The sequence below is a fragment of the Rhopalosiphum padi genome, chromosome 3, assembly GCF_020882245.1.
Source record: "Rhopalosiphum padi isolate XX-2018 chromosome 3, ASM2088224v1, whole genome shotgun sequence".
Taxonomy (NCBI): domain Eukaryota; kingdom Metazoa; phylum Arthropoda; class Insecta; order Hemiptera; family Aphididae; genus Rhopalosiphum; species Rhopalosiphum padi.
Window position 1 is genome coordinate 11,559,181 of NC_083599.1, and position 21,084 is coordinate 11,580,264.

At 28.4% G+C, this 21,084-nt stretch overlaps 3 protein-coding genes across 4 annotated transcripts; 2 read left to right on the plus strand and 1 right to left on the minus strand.

Annotated features, from left to right (window-relative positions):
* Window positions 1-3,599: 3,599 nt before the first annotated feature.
* Window positions 3,600-5,550, plus strand: LOC132923703 (uncharacterized). Its single transcript, XM_060987640.1, has 2 exons — window positions 3,600-4,175; window positions 5,125-5,550. Exons 1-2 carry the CDS (start codon window positions 3,696-3,698, stop codon window positions 5,548-5,550), a joined length of 906 nt encoding a protein of 301 aa, XP_060843623.1. The 5' UTR covers window positions 3,600-3,695.
* A 2,690-nt stretch (window positions 5,551-8,240) lies between these two features.
* On the plus strand, window positions 8,241-10,042 carry LOC132923741 (E3 ubiquitin-protein ligase CHIP-like). Its single transcript, XM_060987697.1, has 7 exons — window positions 8,241-8,369; window positions 8,433-8,631; window positions 8,694-8,821; window positions 8,910-9,023; window positions 9,086-9,142; window positions 9,254-9,370; window positions 9,531-10,042. Exons 1-7 carry the CDS (start codon window positions 8,241-8,243, stop codon window positions 9,675-9,677), a joined length of 891 nt encoding a protein of 296 aa, XP_060843680.1. The 3' UTR covers window positions 9,678-10,042.
* A 1,634-nt stretch (window positions 10,043-11,676) lies between these two features.
* On the minus strand, window positions 11,677-21,083 carry LOC132923712 (uncharacterized). 2 transcript variants are annotated; one of them, XM_060987652.1, is made up of 3 exons: window positions 20,162-21,083; window positions 15,282-15,596; window positions 11,677-14,701 (listed from the first exon to the last, which is right to left on the minus strand). In XM_060987652.1, exons 2-3 carry the CDS (start codon window positions 15,541-15,543, stop codon window positions 12,855-12,857), a joined length of 2,109 nt encoding a protein of 702 aa, XP_060843635.1. In that variant the 5' UTR covers window positions 15,544-15,596; window positions 20,162-21,083; the 3' UTR covers window positions 11,677-12,854. The 2 variants fall into 2 exon arrangements, with proteins under 2 accessions (XP_060843635.1, XP_060843634.1); XM_060987651.1 differs by having other exon boundaries at window positions 20,243-21,082.
* Between the last annotated feature and the right edge of the window lies 1 nt (window position 21,084).

Genomic DNA, 21,084 nt, shown 5'->3' on the forward strand with positions numbered 1-21,084 from the left:
ACGGAAATCCTTTAAACAGTTGTTTACTCATAAATTACAATTAGTCTGAGAATAAAGTATAACTATAACTTTTTATAATATAAGTTATGATATATTCTCAAATTAATATTAAGTTTGCAATAGAATAAAATGTAATTTTATTAAAAATTAATGTTTTTTTTTTTCGCTCCATTCAGAATTTTATACTGAGGGAATTTTATAAGTATGATATATGAATATGAGACCAGTTTTAATTCATTAACATACATTTTTTAAGGCCACCATTTCATGTGACCATGTATCAGTTCTAAATAATATGTACTTTATACTTGTTTTTAATTTATACACGTCAAAAGAAGAATTTAATGAAATTTGCTATGGTGATGTTATGTATTAATTGTGGTCATCTAACTAAATTTATGTTGTAAAAAATGACCAAAATATTTTTTAAAGAATTAGAAGAATTAATATTCCTAAAGAAATTATATAATATAATAATATAAAACATGTATAATGAATTAATGAAGGTAGGTATGCTATAAACATTATATATAAATAGATGCTTTTAGTTGTATTATATCATTTATATCTATATGTATTGGTACCTACCATAATCATAACACTACTTAATCTACTTAATATTATTTTCACTATAATGTTGAATGAAAATATTTTATTTTTCACTTTTTTGTAAAGCAAGACAAGTACAATATACAGTGAGTTCCGCTTAATGTAATCACTGGTTTATAGAATCAACCATTTATTGGAATTAAAATTGAAAATCCCAAACCAGATCTTATGTTACTAATGTTAAATTAACCTTTTATTAGAATCACCAAGTACCGGATAATTGAATTATTTTTAAGAACATTCTTATCGTTTTAATGGTATTTCAAACTTTCACTTCAAAGAAACAAGAATTGTTTAGAAAAAGTTAAAAGGAGCTATTCAAAAATATGGCGATGACAATACTTTTCAGTTGTTCCAAAAGTTATTGGTATAAATGGTACAATGTACATTCATTATTATTTATTTAATTTTAAATAATTAAAAATCATGTATATATTATTTTAATTGAATATGGATTTTAATTTCAGGCTAATATGAAAATGAAATTAGTAGATTCTCAAGTACAATCAAAAATAGATAAATTCTTTATTTTATTTTAATTTAATTTTAAACATACATTTAGAAATATAAACTCATCAATAAAAAAAAAATGTTGTATGGAATCAACCGGTTAATAGAATCAAAATAAACTGAACCAATGTGATCACATTAAGCAGAAATCACTGTAATAATATATATTGAAAAATATAGTTTGATTTAATTTTGTATCATTATTTTTGATATTAATATATTATATTTAATATTAAAATTAAAATTACCTATCAATTATCATATCATACTGAATTGTTTAGTAGTGTTGCGACTAATTGCAATGGAAGTTATGTCCTACAAACAAATTTTTATAAAGACGTGTTTATTGAAAAGGATATAATTTCATGGTTCTTGTTACATAATTAATTTATAAATATCAATATTGTCTACTACCTACATATTTTTTATTTTTATTTTTCTATAAACTAAAAAGTATTTTTGACTACTATTCATATGTCATCTTTAAATAAGTGTGAATTGCATATCCATCGTACCCATGAGAACAATATCATCTATGAGTATAATTAATTCAATAAAATAGCCAATTTAAGAAATTATTATAGGTAGATATCACAGTCAAAATTGATTAGGTATTTAGGTTAGGTATCAAATATAAATTTAATAATTATAATATAAGCCATATAATATTACTTAACTAATTTACTTATTTTATGCAAATACTTAGGTAGGTACCAGGATATTTTAGGATGTATATTTCTAAGCTAAATACATTTTTGTTAAAAACACTGCATTTTAAAATGTTGTATTGTGTATAAAATATAATTATACCTATATATAAAAGTTCTAAATCCTAAAAAATATTTATTTTTTTAATTATAAGTAAATAATAACTAGTACATAATAGTTATGTATTATTTAATAATTATTCATAGTTTAAATAGGTATGTAATTTTGTATAAATTTGAAATTAAAATATCTATAAAACAAGAATTATGCTTATATATTTTTAGATTTTTTGGTTTCAATATCAATTACTTATAAGGAACTTTGTATTACATTTTAAAGCTTCAAATAGCTCAGGAAGTTATATTTTTAGAATTTTATGTTAACTATTATTTGTTGGTCACACATATTTTAATATACCTATAAATTATAATACGTTAGGTAGTAAATTTATATTATGTATAATGTATATTATATTTAGATGGTTTTTATTGTGATATAATATGTTATATGTATATATATATATTTAAGACAAGTGTGTGTTTATGTTTGTATTTAATTTAAAAAAAAGTTTATCAAGTAAATTTTATTGTTTATCATTTGTTAAGGTATGTATAATGTAGATATATGAAAATGTATAATTAATTATGATGTAATGTATCAATGTATGTGCTATGTACTGTATATACTATATAGTCACAAACTATAGGTAGGTATAGTAGAATATATTTTAATTATTATTTCAGTAGAGTAGTAGACTTTTATTCGACCGCCAGTATTGTGTAATTGTATCAGTTCATCAGTTGGGTATTTGTTCTGTAGGTTCTGTAGGAATACAGCAACGGTGACGCAGTAGTATGGGACCCTGGTTATTTGGGACGGAAAAACAACCGATTTGTCATACACATGTGCACATGACACGCATATTTACCTCCACTTCGGTGCATGAGACACGAGTTAAATTCGCGCGAAAAGCGTTGATTTGAAAAATAATTGTGCTATGATCATGTATTTTTTATTGTAAAAAATTGGGGAATGCACTGTGCTGAAATGCTATACAGTAGGCGTCGAGTTTGAATTCAATTATAAATCATTGCCCACGAAAAACGAGTCTGAGAGAAGACTGTCTGATATTAAAGTATATATTATTATTAATCATATATTATTATTAATTATTATACTATAGTAGGGATATTTTTACTACAGAAATAAGGTAAGTTCAATGAAAAAGTAATTTAAACTTCAATCTACAAGGTTTTTATAGTTTTTTTTTTTTTTTAGTTATTGTGCCTATACTGCCTATTCATCATTATTATGATAGTTAGACAGTTAGTAATAATACATTCTACTTAACAACGCGAAATTATAATTTAAACTATATAATAATATGTTATAATTCAATATAGTTTTACAATATTAATTTTGTTTCAAAGGATTCATTGATAAAAAAATAAAAAAAATAAAAATAATAACAAGTATAACGCTGTACACTGTATAATCGCCTGTAAACTTAAATTGTACATATTATTCGCATAATACGATGTACAGTTCGCTACTATGGCGACTATAGTCTGTTAAACTATTACCGTTCACGCCTTATTACAAAAAAAAAAAAACACTTACACTATGTATACGCGCATGGACGTCGTACGTATATGCGATAAACGGTAGTAGACGGAAGTGCACGCACATTTCGACACCACAGCAGTGCCCCGTACATCGACGACCGTCGGGACAGCAACACGGGCCGGTCGGTTTTGCAGGATATATAGAGCGGCGACGTCGTCCCGTGACGTGTTCACGCGGTTCTTCGTATAATAATATTTCAGCACAATATCGAACAGGCGTACGCGAACGCCATCGCCATCGCCATGACTGTGGACAACGCAGACGATTGCCAGGCGACCCACGCGCCGCCGACGAGCCTGATGCGCGACATATTCCGGTCGGTGGACAGCTTGATGCCGGTACCGTTCACCGGTTGTCGGCTCCACCTGCTGTCCAAGACACCGATGCTGGGGTGGCCGATCACGACGATGTTCAAGCTCAACACGGACGGCCCCAAACCGAGCGGCCTGTGGATGTCGGCCTTGTACGAAATATCCGAGTGGCGGGGCATCAACGCGTCCGCCATGACCGACTTGAACCCCAAGTCGGGCAAGTGGAACTTTGAAGCGATCGGCCGGTTGGAGACCGGCGGCAACAGGCTGGACGCGTCCCTGGCCGGACAGGTGTGCGGATGGCTTAATCCCGTCAAGTTTCTGGTCAACTTGGACTACTGGTTTCCGACCCGGACGCTGTCCTTAACCATCGACCCGCTGTTTAGGCACTGTTCCTTCCAAATCTTGCAAGTAAACTTAACACATCGCAATATTATGTATGTTTAGGACTTAGGTTAATGTACATTATAGATTATAGTCATTGTACCTACAGCTTTTTTCAAGGGCTGAATGTATACGAACATTTTTCGTTCCACGGCTCGTCTGTGCGAGTAGTGAATAATGAAAACATTTTTTTAATTTTGATTTGCTCTATATTGGCAAAAACAAGGAAGCTTCGACCTTTTTAGACAGTAAACTTATCATTTTTTTTTTAAATTTGGTATAAAAACATATATTACATGATTAAAAAAGCATTAAAATATACATACTGTTATGGTTAAAACGTGTTTGCGGGTCTCAAATAATACAAGGAATTTTATCGATTCTACCGTTTTGATATCAATTCCACCAGCTTATAGTACTATAATACAATACATAAACAAAATAATTTATCTTAAATGACATGCAAATACCTATTATCTTTTAATTGAAATTAATGTTAATCGTCAAACATTTTTGTCCACAAAGGGAAAGGCGAGTATAATATTATCAATGTGTAATAAAAAAAATAAAACATTAAAATATTATACGAGTACAATATAAAAATATATATTACAAAATTATATAATTTTTTAAAGTTATGATTTAATACCAGTTCAATAAATTGTATTTATATAACTGTCAACAATTTTTTGTTATATAAATATTATTTTTTATTTTAAAATTTTTATTTTTACTGACTGTATTTAAGTTCAGTTATAGTGTTTTTCCCTTTATAATTATATACGAATCAGTTTGACTTTTTAAATTCAATGTACGTGTTAACAAAAATATATTAGGATGAGCTGTAGTGAATTGCATGTTAAGTTATAAAAAAAATTTCCAATCCCTCTAGACTCTAGTTGATAATAAATTGTATTCTATTTTCATGGTTATCGTGTATTGCATCTATCCCTACCTCGTCTTTGTACTTTGACAGTCTGTGACAGATCGGCTGTCGTTGGGCTTAAATGTGGCGTTCAAAAGGGACACCTCGTGCGGCCTCGACGAGTCTCATTTACGGCCAAGCCTAGTGGCCAAGTACGCAGGGCCCTCTTACCTGGTCAGTGGTAGAGTAAGCACGACAAGCTGGGCAACCAAGCTGGCGTACTACCGCCATTGCACCGATTGGCTACAAACAGGCACCACGGTTGATTTGGATCCGGCCCATTCGATAGTCACTGCCCGGTTGGCGTTTCGCATCCTGTCAGACACGTCCGTGTTCCGGGCTGCCATCGACACGAACGGCATCGTCAGCAGCTTATGGGAGAAACGGCTGGGCGATCGGATGGCCATGTCGCTGAGCGCATTCCTAAACCACGCGGTGGATAACTACGGGGTGGGCATCGGGCTGTCGTTCGAATAACATCATGTACCTACCTACATTGATATAACTAAGATAATGATTATTATAGTCCGCAGTTGCGCACTAAATATACATTGTTCAGCGGTTGTTCAGGTTGTTGTTGCTGTAGTTGTTACGTTTAAGATTGTATTTGGATAACAATAAAATATGTAGTCACTATAAGCAGAGGTATATTATGGTATATAATGTACCATGGCCTATATCGACAAACGTGTCAGATAGGAAATATCGTGTGAAAATCGCTTTAACAGAAGTTAGAGAATAAGCCATAATATGTACCTTACTTAAAAGCTTTTGAAAAAAATCATACCCAGTTCCGTTTTGTGTGACTGTATATTGCATGGTCCAATTAAGAAAATTACATGACCTATTGTATAGTATTATATATTATTTATATTGACTTACTTATATTTCCGCTGCTCTAGTGAGCGCGATGGAACAAAAACAAAACTATAAGAAAAACAGAATATTAATAATACCGGATGTTAAGAAAAACGATTCTGATGAGTGATTATCTAATTGAAATTAAGCTTTTTTGCGTATTTCTTCAAACTTTTCGATTTTTTTTTTTTTTTTTTTTTGATATAATATGTAACTCAAAAACGAATAACTGAAAACCGATACTTGAAAATTCAACAAAATGTTTATTTTGTCATGAAAAAACGAGCATAGTTTATTAAGATATCATTTATTATGTAAATTGCATTATAGTTTTCATACTTATTGTGATACAAATATATACAATGACACATTGCTACCTATATAAATAATTAGAAAATTTAACTTCTTACATACACATTTAATATTATTATTCCGTGTGGCAAATAGTAACACTAACACAGTAGCATTCATAAAAGTTATAAATAAAATTATATGTAAGATTTATAATAATACATTATATATATAGAAATATAGAATGCAGTTAAATTAAAATTTCTATATCCAAGGTCTTTTTCCACTCAATTGCTTCCTTTGTAACTTTATTAATACCTATATTATTTATTCCCAGAGCGAACCTTCTATTATAAATTTATAACTTATAAGACATTTGTCTAATTGTCTTCAACATGCCCCACGAACTGACTGTTATTCCTGTTTGTGAAGATTTAGTTCTAGTATGTATCAGTCTTAATAATATAGTTTTACTAATGTTTCATTCTTTCTTTTTAATTTTTGGTGGTGCAATATTTGAAAGTACCGGTAACCACTATTAACCGTGTTAATTGTACCTACTATCTAGAGCTGTACATTTTCAATATCAATAATCCTGAACATTTAAAAAAATTATTTTTCATATAGATTTTGTAATTATTTTCTTTTAAATTACAGACAATACACCATTTGTTAATTACACATATATACACTAAAAATTTACAGACTTAAAAAAATACTAACTATTTAGTATATTTTATTACTTAAAAATGTTCTGTTATACAAATTTAAAAATAATAAAATATAATTTCAAATTAATTAAATCGTTATTAGTTATTACATCTTACATCAATAGGTACATGAATATTTAAATAGAATTTGCATTCTATGTACCTACAATAATATGTACATATAATCCATTATATATTATTTTAAAATACATTTTGAAATTTGCTTAAATCATTTGTAAATGTATATAATTCTCTTTTTTCTTTATTATTATTATTTATTACTAAAACCGTAAATTTCAGTTGTTGGCTGTTGCTAGAGATAGCATTGATCTCTGTGGTAGATATATGGTATAAGTATATCAATATTCACCGAGCGCAATCTATTTTTTCTAGCATCCTTGAATAGGTACTTTGAACCCGCGGTTTACTAGCATATATTGTTATTGTTAATAGTTCATTTTCTCGCAAGGAATTAGGTACATTAATAAACTTCTGCACAAACCTCTTTCTTCAGACAGAATTGTATGCGGTAGATTAGTTAAATAAACATAACAAATATCTCCTGCTTCCTCTGAAATCATGTCTCGATTATTGCAATGAGCGCTAAGTCTTGCTCTATAGCCTCTATATACATCCATTTCCATGGCTGTTTCTAAATCCACCTTGCTTTATTGGTATGCATTTATCCGGGGTTGATTGTATTCAGTTTAATATTAATTTCTTTAATTTTTTGTAACATTAAAAAGCGTTATAGGTCGATTATTTGCTACTTCTGTTTTGGTTAGGTATATACAACCTTCTCGGGTTCGAGTAAAGCTATTAAGTATTAGTGTCGACCTTTTAAGAATGTTTGGTAATTTTTACGTGTTTAATATATCACTATAAATTATGCCATCCGTATTTCTTCATATATCATTATTTCTTCCAGTATTTTTTAACATCTAAGAAAAAATTCTATCAAACTCCGCTGCTTTGTTAATCTTAACATAGGATTAATATTCAGTATAAATTATGTATTAAAGATAAAAGAAATAACATAGGTACCTAATTTTATTTTTGAAAGAATATTTTATTGTAAAAAAAATTTAGATTAGTTCTAAATAATAATTAATAATTTATTAGTAATATTGCCTACTGATTAACTGATTAATCATATAGGAATATTATTTACAGTGATTAATGGAAATAAATAAATAAATATTTATTAAGTTTTGTATATATTAATTTGTAGTGTGTTTGGTAACTATGTATATAGATTATAAAACTAATATTATTTTAAAATATTGAAAACAGTGCTTTATTTCTAAAATGAGTCAATTTAATATTTGTACATATAATACCAGTAATCAAACTGATGAAAATCTTAAGGAAGAAGGTAATCGCTTGTTCAAAATCAAACAATATGAAAATGCAATTCAGTGCTATAGCATAGCAATTGTAAGCACAAAGTTAATTATTTTTCATTAATTATTTGTTTGGCTAAAATTGTTTAATGTCTAGATAAAAAACCCAGAGGTCCCTAAGTATTTTACTAATCGTGCTTTGTGCTACATTAAATTAAACCAATGGGATAAAGCATATACAGATTGTTGTCATGCATTAGAAATTGACCCAAGTATTGAAAAAGCATATTTTTTTCAGGGAATAGCACTAATTGAATTGAGAAATTATGATGAAGCCATAAACAATTTACTGAAAGGCATGAAATGTATAGCTATGATTATTTTAATAATATTCAATTTGATTTGTTTTTATATAAAGCTCATACTCTCATAAAAGAAAAGAAAATTAACTATGGTGATGAATTAACAAGTCAACTTAGAAAAGTTTATAGACAGAAACAGGAGAAACAAAATGAAGTGAGACAGAATCAACAAATAACTCTTTTGGTAAATAAATATTGTTATTAAATTTTCTATTTTAATAATTTTAAATTTATTATTAACAATTAAGGTATAAACTGATATTTAATTTAAGTCATACTTGCAAAAACTACTAAAGGATGACATGATTCGTCAAATCAGAGGTGTGCAATCATCAGACAACGACAATATGAATGAAGATTTAGTTATGAAAATAAAAAACAAACATGTTGGTTTAGTTACTAAATTATGTTTGTTGATCTTTTGATTATTTTTTTATTTGATTTTTAGGAGAAATTTGCTATAGACCTTAAAATGATATTTGTTATGAATGATGATCGATTAAAGGTAATAATTATACTAATATTTATATATTATAGATAGTTTTTTACATATAAGTGGTTTATTGTTTATTAACATTATGTCTCATTTCAATGATTTTTTTTTTTTTTTTATCAGAAACATGAGTTACCCAATTATCTGTGTGGAACCATAGGTTATGGTATTTTAAAAAATCCTGTTGTCACTCCATGTGGCTTAAGTTATGATCGCAAGGACATAGAAGAACACTTAATGGTATTGTATTTCTGATATAATGATATTAAGACATAAGTTTTAAATTTATTAACAAAAAGTTGAAGTGTACACACACATAATTTTTTTTTTTAATTTTATAAATAATCATTAATTATTTAACTATTTACTAATATATTAATATTAAACTTTTACCTAATAGAATATAGGAAATTTTGATCCTGTGTCATACCAACCTTTGACTGTCAACCAACTTATTCCAAATTTGACTTTAAAAGAAATAGTCGAATTATTTATTAAAGAAAATGAATGGGTAAATAATTATTGCAAGACTAAAACAGACAAATGAGTACATTGTATATTCAAAACGTTAAGTTATTAATGATTATCTTAAAAACAATTTATAATGTGCACATTTGACATTTATATTTTAAAATATTTATTTAAAATTTAATGTTTTAATATCATATATTCTTGTGAAATAGACAAGTGAGTATGATTTATAAAATTCATAGTGTACTATTATGAATGATTATCAATAGGGCTATGATTTCTATGCAGTAAAAAATTGTAAAATATGCATTTTATTATATTGGCAGAAACTCCTTTCCACATCACACGATGTTGTAGGAGCATATTTAAATGACGTTATTTTTCCCTGATTTAAAGTAATATTAACATCTTTTTCTTCCGTTTTATATTCATCATTTATAATATTACACATTTTGAGAAATGTTTTGAATCCCTTATTCTTCTTTAGTACTAAGTCCATTTTAGTTTGATAGGTAGTATATTTACGATAATTCGACAAATAAACCAATAATTATAGATGTTTCTTAAATAAATATCATTTAAAATTAACAAGATTCTTAAAAATGTATATATATGTAATTATATGCATTATGTTCAAAATATGCAAAAATATATAAAAAAAAAAATTGTACTATTTAATCAAGAATAAGCCGAATCGTGGACAATCAATTTAGACTTAAGGAAAAAAACATGCAAATGCATAGAAATCCTAGCCCTAATTTCAAAAACAATATTCAATGTAAATACTTATTTGAACTTAAAAACAAATTTTAAATTTTAAGTCTGAATTTTATATTTATATTTATGTTAAGATTTACAGTTATAACTTATATTTATTTAAATATGTGAAAAAGTTACTGATGTCTAATAGGTAACCTAGTCTATTTTTTATTGTTAAAAATAATAGGAATACATTTTATAATCTATTATTATGATGTATGGCTTAACTTAATACTATTGAACATGATGTATATTCATTATTCAATGCTAATAGCAAATACTAAAGAATCTCTACTGAATATGATCATTTTTGTTTGTTTTATGTTGTTTTAACATAGACAAAAATTAAACCTGTTGCCTAATTTATATTTTGCGCTTATATATTTTACCTAATGCTTTTTTCTTAAATAAAGTCATGGGATAATCAAAATTATATTTTTTCACAGCTAAGTTTACATTAAAATTAATTTTATTATGTTATGATATAATGTGAGTACTCCATAAATTAAGGCAACTTAAGGGCTTTTATTAGTATTTTATTTGGTAAAACATTTTTTGTTTTCAAAATATAACGATTCAAAAATTGTTTGTTGCTCTAAAAAAAAATTAAGTAAACTAGCACTCTTATATAAGGTAGAAGAGTTAGATAAATTAATACAATTGATTGTAAGTAAATCATACATAAAATATATTATTTATGATATTTAAGTTCAAATAAAAACAAAATACAAAATGAAATTAAAATTTAAAGATCATATTTTTTTTTAGTGTCATTGTTTAAGTATATTACAAATAATAACAGTAAAATTGTTAGTATTATTAATTTTAAAATGGTGTATTAGAAAATGTTCAAGTGATATCAGTGTACTTAAATAAGTGTTTTTCATACAAAAATTTGGTTTGAAACTATGTATGTATTAGTGTTGATAATATTTAAAAATAAAATAGTATTTTCTGATGTTAAATTCCTATTAAAACTGTATAAAAATTATAAACTAGTAGATGAATTGAATAAAGTTAATTCAATTAATAAATTTTGAATAGGTACATTATAAAAATACAAATCTGAAATTTATTTAAAAAAATAATAAAAAAGATATTAGCAATAAATTAAAAAAAAAAAACTATAGTTCTATATTTTTAGTGGACATTATTTTAAGGACACCAGGAAGAAAAGCCAAGTTGGTTCCAATGCATAACCAAAACTGAAGTATAATATAGTTTAAAAATGTTCAGTTAAAATGTTTAATCTTTTGAGCCTTGAGCATAATATGTTTTGTTAAACGATAACAGAGTTATCAAAAATAACCAAAATATACATATATCATGATGTATCATAATGAATGTTATGTATTTAGTATTCAAAAATAAAAATATAAATAGTTTATTTTTCTACAAATATTACAACCTAACTTGTGAGTTGTGAGAAGCACAAATACAACATACTTAAGTATATAATTAATATATTGATACAGATTCAATGAACAAGTATAATATAAATATAAGTTTGTATTTAGTTTTTCCTTAAAATTTTAACTATTTTAATATAGTTACATATAATATAGTTTGATTATCGCGACCATTTTAAAATTATTTATTGCATAAGAATTATACATCTTAGTAATACATACCATTCATATGTATTTAGTCTATAAAATAAATTTTGTTACAATTTGTCAACTATATAAATATAAATATCTAATATATTATATAAAATAAAAAAATATAACATAAAATAATAATCCTATAAATGGTGGTGGGGTTTTATTTGTTCATTGTGGAATAGTGGGTCCTGACGTTAGTACAACAAAAAATAGGTGTAGATATAAAAAAGAAATATGTATAAACATAATAGTATATCATTGTTTGTACGAGTTATTGCGTCATGGCATGAATCTTAAATTAAATTTAAAAAAAATTATTAGTAAGGGGACCAAGAAGGATAGTACTTAATGATAACAATGAAAAATAAAATATATATTCTATAATGCTTATGGTTTTGTTACAACAATAATACTTTAATATACAGAATTGAGTACATGGTAATATGGTATAAATAAGTAAACCATTCTGGGATATAAAAATGATATTCATATCATAATTATAACTAGGAATCAAAATGAATGCCTATTTATCAGATATAAATAAATGTTCTTTGCATTCTGATCAGTGCTCATATACAAACACATAAATAAACAAAAATAATACATAATTTGTAAAAATAGTACTTAATTACTTAGGTTTAATTACTTCATGTGGGTATTAATATTTTTAACCGGCATCTGTAACGGTAAAAAAAATTATGGAAGCCGGAAGGGATAATTTTTAAGTCATCAATACAAAAATAAATATTGAGAAAATTGCGAGCTGAAAAAAAATACAAAAAAAATAATCTAGGAGACTATGTATATGCTGTGTTTATAATATACACAGAAGCTATAGTTACGGTTGCCTTACAGTAAAAAAAAATTCACAAATTCGTAGAAGACGAGCGTTAAGACTTACACTTAGTCCTTCCGTCCATTAGCCGTCGCCATAGATCAAACTGCTCGTAATACTTAACCATGTGCAAGGAAATTACTCCTTGATCTTTTTTCTTCTTTTTTATATCCTTGTCCAACGCTGTATCACCCCAATACCATCGGAACCAACTAAATCCACTGCTTCCGCTAGTACCAACATTATCGCTGGGGCTTAGACCATTGCACACAGCTCGATCCAATGCTCGGCCAGTGATTTTCTTGTTTGCAAATTGATCATCGTGGATTCGTCGCACCTTCACAATTATATCTGTCGTTTTCAGTCTCGTATTTTTACCATTATCGTGATTGGTCACTACTTTACCATCATTTGATTTTTGGCTATGATTGCCGTTACTTAAAGCGAGTTTTGCTTTTTCTTTGAGCTCTCGGCGCGCCTGTCGCTCGGTCGCCCGACGCGTTAGTCGCTCAGCCACTACTCCGGTTAAGTATACATCCTCTAATTTCAAGTATGGCACGGTATTTTTGCTAACATATGCATTCGATGATGCTTTATCATCATCGACATCTAAAGTCTGATTACCGTCGCCACAATCTTTTCCTAAGTATGTTTTGGCTTCCGGACCTTCATCTTCTTCGTTCGTAATTTTTTTGTTTTCCTGATTACCATTTTCATCTTCATCATCATCGACCACGTCAAAATCTTTGCCTAGTGCCGCCTCGTATAGAGGGTTTACTGCCGACCTAGTCATAAGATATGCGGGCCCCGTGCAGAAATCAGGATACACTCGACCAGTATATTGTGTACGGGAAACATAATATTTACTGTTATGTTGTCGAATCGGACGCCATCCGTGCGCTAGTCGTCCCCATATGGTAGGCGGCAGTTCAATATCAAAACTAGGGGTAGTTACAGACTCAAACATATCCGCACCTAAGGTGAATAATTCATATGGGTCATGTATGGGCTCAAGGGGACGAGGATGAAGTCCACCGACACTGGATTCCGTAACAGTTTCGGTTTCCACTTTGTTGATGAACCGCAATAATCTACGTACATCTATGAACATGTCGTCATCTGTTTTTAATAGATACCGAGCCCACGGACAATATTGACGGGTCCATTCGAGTGCAGCGATAGATTTCAGTGTCAAGTTGGTGTAAGTGTCTCGAGACTGGCACTCTACTAAATCACCATACCGACCATATTCTCGACCTAATACTCGTTGCACCGCCCGTTCTGCTTCGTTTAGTCCATGCATAGCATGCGCATCTAAGCCTTCTCCAGGATTTGGTTCTCGGCCTGGCAAAATTCGAGAACGACCAGAAGCATCATTCAGTGGTTCTACCACCGAATCTGCCGCTGCAGAGGCCACAGCTGCTGATGGCTTGGAATTAGCCTTTTCTTTTGGTTTGATGTTATTATTGATATCATGCTGATTTAAACGGGTCTTTAGCGCTTGTTCTTCGGCCTCCAGCACTCGGGCCACTGGGTCTGTCTCAGACATCTGTGGTGTACCTACTAGGAACGCCATGCTCACACTTGGACCATATCGGTTCATCCATGTCATACGAATGGCTTGTCGATTTTGAGAGTGTGCTGGAGCCGCTGCTGAAGTAATCAGTACTAATAACCTGGTGTTAGTTGAACAAAGGCCTGCGTTTCGTATACGAAAACCGGGCTCGTACATATCAGCAGCTGTCACCACACCATTCGGTGGTTTTATCTTTTGCTGTTTTCTCCGTCGCTTCTTACCGTTGTTACCGCCACAAGCCAGGTTTGTGTTCGAGTTTCCACCATTCATTGTCGCTACGTCTGCAATTGCATCTGGATTCACTCCGATTATCGAATCACTGCTCCCTGAAAACAATGAATTATAATGTAAATATGTAATAATTGTATTAAAAAATAACGTAATAATATTTGTAATAAATTGTTTGTGTAGCTTAAGAGGATTACATAAGAGACTAACAATAATATTAGTAGAATTATTTCATGTTTACAGTATGAATGTTTGGTATAGATTAATACTTTCCAAGAGAAGATATTTTATGTGCAATCTTGGATATCACACGGTCGCTCTTAATCTGAGTTACGGGATTATCTTATATTCTTATTCATGAGTTAAGTTAATTTAATAGTAACCTAATCAAATATATTTCATAATAATACAGTTTATTTAATTCAATACAAATTTAGCAAAAATAAAAAAAATCAAGTATCAAAAACTTATTAACAATGACACATTAAAAATATATTGATATTGAGAAAATATATTATGAATTATGTTTTACAGATAATAGTAAAAACATGTATTATTATATTTAATAATTATTTATACTTATTTTTTAATAAAACTATTTAATTGACCTTCAAACATAGTCCTAAAAAATATTTAATAATTCATCTTGTGAACTTAATTATTATAGAATGTAGTTACCTAATGATTGTTGACTAAAAGCAACAGGTGTCACTGTGCTACCTGTACTGCCACCAGTACCATAAAGACAGTATAATGCACCCATGATGAATAGAAGAGCTGTAGTGATAACAGCTTTAAAGCCTCCACCGCCATTATTGGCTGTTCTAGTTAACTTCCTAATATAACAGCCAGCAATTGTATTAGGGCTATATCGATTACAGCCGCAAACTGACACACCAGACAGGGCGTTAGAAACGCAACGCCGCGCCGCCGTAAACATAACAATTTTGATGATGATTAATTTGGTTAGCTACCAAACACAGCCTTTTATCACTGAAACAAACAGATTATATAAAATTAATTTTCAACATCTATTAGTGATTTAAATTAACATTTTTTTTATACCAAAATGTAATTAAATATTTTAGGTATACATACTAACTGAAGTATTTATTAATAATAATAAAAGATACAAACAAATGGTATATATTTAACTAAATTGATAGTTTTATCAATGTTGAAGTATCATCAAATATAGATAATCTATTATTTTGTGAGCCAGTTCAATCAATATGAATACCTAAGTTAATGATGTCATATATAAAACAATTAAATTCAACTGATATTTAATAATAAATACTTTTTAATAAACAGTGAATTTAGTCGACTGCTAACATGATATTAAAATATGTTTACATTCAGTATCTTTTGAACCCCTTTATATATCCTATATCTATGCAATATTAATAAATATAATTTCAAAAGTCATTATGTTTTAGTAATACGAGTCTTGTTAATTAATTTCATATCAGTTGAAAATCAAGGCCAATTTTATTTTAATTAATTCATGTATTTATATAAAATAACCAATTTATTGTTCTGTGTATTACCTAGGATAGTAAACTAGTACTGTTTAAATTAAAGCTAATACCTAGAATTTTTAATATTCTTATTAAATTAGATATACTAAAATTATACCTAAATAATGTTATTGATCTAGAAGTCGAGGTATAATTTTAGAGCCTATAATATTTAAGATTTTATATTTATTATTCAAAATAAACCAGTGTTTAAAAAACAAATTTGTGAACACTTAATTGATGACTATTTCTTATAAGTACTATAGTAGTATAGCTGTTCAAATTCCAACAACTTTATCTACATGAATTACTTTATTTTTTGTGTATATTAGATAAATTACTTAAAAAACCGTTGACCTCTATACTGCCACCAGTAACCTGACAATTGAAAATTATTAAACTTCTGTAGAGTGTTAATATCATATGCTCAACATTAAAAATTGTTCAATGATCTATCTTAAATAAATAAACTTAAAAATACTGTTGGCCAAATATTGATTTTTTTCCTGGAGATTATAAATATTAAATTATGTTATTTTAATTTATTATTATTATTATTATATATATATATTTAACTACCAGGATTATACAAATCATCAATATATGTTATATGACCACCATCGTGCTTACTTTTCACTTGTGATTTTTTTTTCGTCATTAAAGAATTTTTTATAAGCAAAATGTGTTACATTAGTATATTTATGTTTAAAAAACTATTTTATTTTCATAATCAAAATAAAATTAATTCTTATTCCTTTTTAACATTTGCATGAACATTAAGTACTAACATATTACCAATTTGTATTAACATTTATTTCCATTATCAAACATCTTTTAAAAAAAAAAATGTATAGGTATTATATTATATTATGTTTTTCTAACAATTCAACAACTGTCATAAATATAATACGATTATAATACTAATATTGCGTAGGTACCTATACAGTTAACTTAGATCAGTTAGATCTAAAAATATATAATTTTATTTCCAGGTTTTATACTGAATTAGTATTTTCTTAATAAATGATCAAAAGCATGTTGTAATTGTTATATATTATCATAAGTTCTAGAAAAAATTAATAAAAGGTACTGTATAGAAGATTGATCAATTATGAAAAATAAATGAAAAACGTTCATTCTTGTAAGTACTTAATAAACATATTAAAAACTAAAATGTGCATTTAAAGAAAATATATATTCTATTACTATACATTTCAATAATTAATAATATTTGTGTTTATTACTAGAATGATTGGTATGAACAAATATAGATGAGTCAGTAATATTAGGAATTAAAAGTGCTCAATATTGCTCGTAATGAGCAAATTCATACTTTTCTTGTAACTACTAACTACTGCCTACTTTTAACAAATAGTCACTACTCACTAATAGTAGATAATATACTCAAAACATTGATTATGAGATGCTATAGTGTGAATTTAATATTCAAATGTAAGTAATTAAATTAAGAACATAAATATAATAAAATATTAAGATATTAAAATTATTTATGATGTGATCAAATTGAGAAAAATATTATAAATCTTTACAGTGTTATACTTTTATAATTGTTAATATTTTCAATACATATGTTACCGTCAATGATGTAAATTTCTAACATTAATAGACAATATCATCAATATCTAGGCATTAACTGACAATGACCTTTTAACATAGGTAATGTTGTAAATACATTTATAACTATGGCTAAAAAATTACCTTAATGTCTAATACTAATAGACAATGTTGATAATTTTGTTAAGCAAAATATTCAAAATGAGTCAAAACTATAAAAATATAAGATAAATTATACATAATTATTTATTTTTCCAATTTAATGTATTGTGACACTTTGAATTGAATTGCATAAAACATTACTTTTTTACAAGCACATCTGTTGATTTTTAAGAAAAAGCCAGGAATTATACCGAAAATACCTAGGAAATATTTCTAAATGCATCATTGTCTGAAAATAATGGGCATTATAATTATTTCCTAGTGAACATTGTATAATATTGTGTAATTTGGTAAAAAGTATCGTGATTGACTAGTCATTAACATTAATTTACATCTTTGACGATAACATAAACTTTTATGTTTTCATTTTAAGAGGATACGAGCAGCAAATTTTTCTCAGAAGATTTCATTTAGTGTTGTTAGTTTTAGTCGATTTTAGTATTACTTTAAATTTATAAATTATAAAATATAAAAGTGGATAAGATATCTGTTGTTCTGGTGTTGGCTTTTTTATTTTATTTTAATTTTAAATCAAGTTATGAGCATCTTAAAATTGTGCATACTAACTTATAATTTGATTTAAAATTAAAACATAAAAAAATATTATATTCTTATATTTAAATTTAATTAAAAGTCAATTTATTGTAATTTATAACTAAAAACACAAAATTGATATTACTGACATACTACTAATGTAATACATTTGTATACACAGCACGTGTAGGTATCATGTAATTTACAATAATCATTGTTTTTTCAATAATAACTAATAAAGTAGTTAATAATATTCAATTAATTACTCAGAGAGTCAAGTATTGAAGACTAGAACTTGCATTTATAAGTAAATACATATTTTTAAATGATAAATTTGTTTCACAAAATTTTAAACAAAATGAGTTACATTTAATATTACATATTTCATTAAAAATATAAATAATTGTAAATATTTTACAATAATTCTATTTTTTTTCTCAATTATAGACAATTCAGATTAATATTTACTATTCAATTTTAAATACAGTAAACGCCGCTTATAAGACTCACTTTGGGACCAGCATAAAATGAGTCTTATAACCAAATGAATCTTATAGGCAAAATAGAAAAAAAAAATTAATTATGTATTTATAAATTTTATTTTACTACATATTTTGCTTTAATTTTAATACTTTAACACATATTACATATTACATACTTATTATTGAACACATTTAATAATCCTGATAAAAAAAAACTAAAATTATAATAGGTAAATATTACATATAATTATATAAAAATATTATAAAAATTATACATTAATAAAAAATTATAAAGGATGTATGTATAATGTATTTATTATTTATTTTGAAAAATTATTTTTGAAATAAATTATAATTTTAGTTTGTTTTTTATTTTGTGCAGTCGCCAGATAATCAGTTACCTCACTATAATAACGATAATCGTTGCGATAAATGTGAACTTTTATCTGCGATAAAAATTATTATACGTTATAAAGTACCAACAGAAACTAGAAATAATCAACAAGAATATTATTTAATTTTTCAATACCAATTTATTTCTTAATTATAACCAAAAATTTTATTTTCTACTATTTAGTTTACTAAATTTGAGTCTTATAACCGATTTTTTATTAATGTATTTTGATACGTCTGGACCGTTCCAGACGATTTTGAGTCTAATAAGCGACTGAACCTTATATCCGTGAGTCTTATAAGCGGCGTCTACTGTAGTACTTTTTTATCCATTTGAAATTGTAATCACTATAGGTAATTAAACGTTTTAATATTTAAGATATTTACCTTTTTAAATGTGTTGTTTTTTTACTGAGATTATAATAGCATTTTTCAATGTAAGTAGGTAATAACAATAAGGCCATAGATAAATGAAATAAATCATATTATTAGTATACCTATTACACTGAGCTTTTAGCACATATTTTGGTTGTATTTATAAACCAATACATTTTGGTAGTATTTTTTTTTTTTATTAATACTTTATGCCAGTTCGGCAATGTACAGAGGTTGTTGATAGGTACTAACAGATTAATGCATAAAAATAACAGGTTTTTTTTTTTTTTTTTTTAGTTACTTTATATCAAATATTAATTAAACAGTAAATAAAATATGTACATCTTAAATGAATTCAAAAAAGTTCAACTCAATTAAATATGACTATTTTAATGTACAAATAATTAACTAACTTTAGTATATGAAACGAGTATGTTAGTAGAAAAAAACTATGGAAACAGTTTAATGTTTTGTAATTCCCAAAAAAATTATTCAGTCAACTTTTTGCTTTAATTACCTTGTTGTTATGCAGGTGCACACACCGTATTCAGATTGTAACACTATCTATAAAATCAATATATATGAACTGTCTTGTTACCTGCTCGAGTGCAGTGATACGCCGAGTATAATTGATCGTTCGTGTCCGTGCGGTCGACGATCAACGGATGGAATCGAACAGGCACCGAGCAGTACGGTTCAGCAGTTACAACGGAAAAAAAGACTGTTGGTCTGCGCTATGTCACGAAGCCGATGTCGACGTCGTAGCCGACACCGCCGCCGCGTCGCACGACCCCCGGGTCCGTTGGTCGTTGTGGTCGCTCCTCCGTCCACTGTCGCGGACCACCGACGAATGAGATGCGCGACGATCAGACGATCCGGACCATTGTCGCTCAGCCAGTCGCCGTTGCGCAGAGACCGTGAGTGTCGGCTGCTAGCGACCTACTGGCAGTTTAAAAACCTATGACGAATACACGTTCGCCTTGAATTGGCGGCGGCGACGTCGACGCGCAACGGTGACCTCCTCTCCGTCGCCGTTTATCACACGACGGGCGGGCTCCTCGACACTCGGAAACGGAACGACCGGCACCATGAACGGTCGTAACGATTGATCTCCGCAAAAGACGATCGCACGACGATGTCGTCGTCGTCCAGGGCCGTTCGCTGTTGTCGACGTTTATAATAGTGGTTATGGCGGGAGACCTACGGGTTTAGCGCAGTCCTACCGAATCGCTGCCACCGACGACTCTCCGTCATCAACGGACATCATTGATGACCCCGTGAAGTTGTGTTCTGACGACCGACGGGTACGACGAATGAGCGAATGACCGTGAACCGGAGTCGGGAGAACGAGCCGACGCTGCGTCCGTGCGTGCACCGCTTTTACGTGATACTATATAGTTATATTACAGTCGTGTACAAGTGTCCAAGCCGATCGGAGTG